The 752-nt window shown below is 31.0% G+C and overlaps 1 protein-coding gene across 1 annotated transcript in view; it reads right to left on the bottom strand.

Moving 5' to 3' along the window:
* Positions 1 to 125: 125 nt before the first annotated feature.
* The window catches only part of Slh (sec1 family domain containing Slh), a 22,607-nt gene continuing 21,980 nt past the window's right edge, over positions 126 to 752 (bottom strand). Inside the window, exon 15 of the mRNA XM_014421526.3 lies at positions 126 to 274. Within this exon, the coding sequence (XP_014277012.1) occupies positions 245 to 274 (30 nt within the window). The 3' untranslated portion in view covers positions 126 to 244. The remainder of the gene's footprint in view (positions 275 to 752) is intronic.

Below are 752 nucleotides of genomic sequence, written 5' to 3'. Positions count from 1 at the left end.
ATATTTCTTTTGCTCACTTTAAAACAAAAATACACAATAAAAATTACATAAAAGGGACTGTTTGCCAGATGGTAGTCTTGGATTTTATGGAAAAATATTTAAAAATAAATAAAAAATTATAAATGTTTTAAATTTCATATATATATATGTATGTACAAAATAATATGATTCATGGATGAAAAGAATGAGATAATAATAAGATATCCGTGATGAATTCATTGGTAATATAGCCTGCTTTTTCTTGTCAGTGCATTTCTTTGCCGAGAAGGCATAACTGAAAAGAAATAAAAATTATAGTTTTATAAATAAACCATTAATTCAATAATAAATAAAATTATTTGTTCAAGCAAGTCTAACTAATTATTATTATTGTCTGTTTTTTCTCGCTATTGTGGGTTGAGTATCTGAGGTGGGGGACCAGAAGTCCGACCACCTTCATATTAATTTTTTAAATATTTTCTGACCTTACGTGTTGTATCAAAGAGAACTGACTGATGAGTCTCTCTTAGCACATTCATAGGTAACCCCAAACCATCCGTGCCTGCCACTGTTGATTTTGGTATCAGCCCATTGATGGATATTATGATTGGAGTGGTGATGACACCTTCCAAATGGTACAATTACTACAACTCGATAGCCAGTTCCTGATATTTCTTTAGTTTTGCACCCACAGTGGATCTTATATTATTATTAGCGCAGTATCCATTAGGCGTTTGATTTTCCAGCGAACAGGTTCGTTTTTATTCTTTTTT

Source organism: Halyomorpha halys, unplaced genomic scaffold (assembly GCF_000696795.3).
Source record: "Halyomorpha halys isolate HHAL.00 unplaced genomic scaffold, Hhal_1.1 Scaffold19.1, whole genome shotgun sequence".
In the NCBI taxonomy this organism is placed as follows: domain Eukaryota; kingdom Metazoa; phylum Arthropoda; class Insecta; order Hemiptera; family Pentatomidae; genus Halyomorpha; species Halyomorpha halys.
The sequence above is the reverse complement of the archived record's forward strand: the minus strand, read 5'-3'. Positions and strand labels throughout refer to the sequence as shown.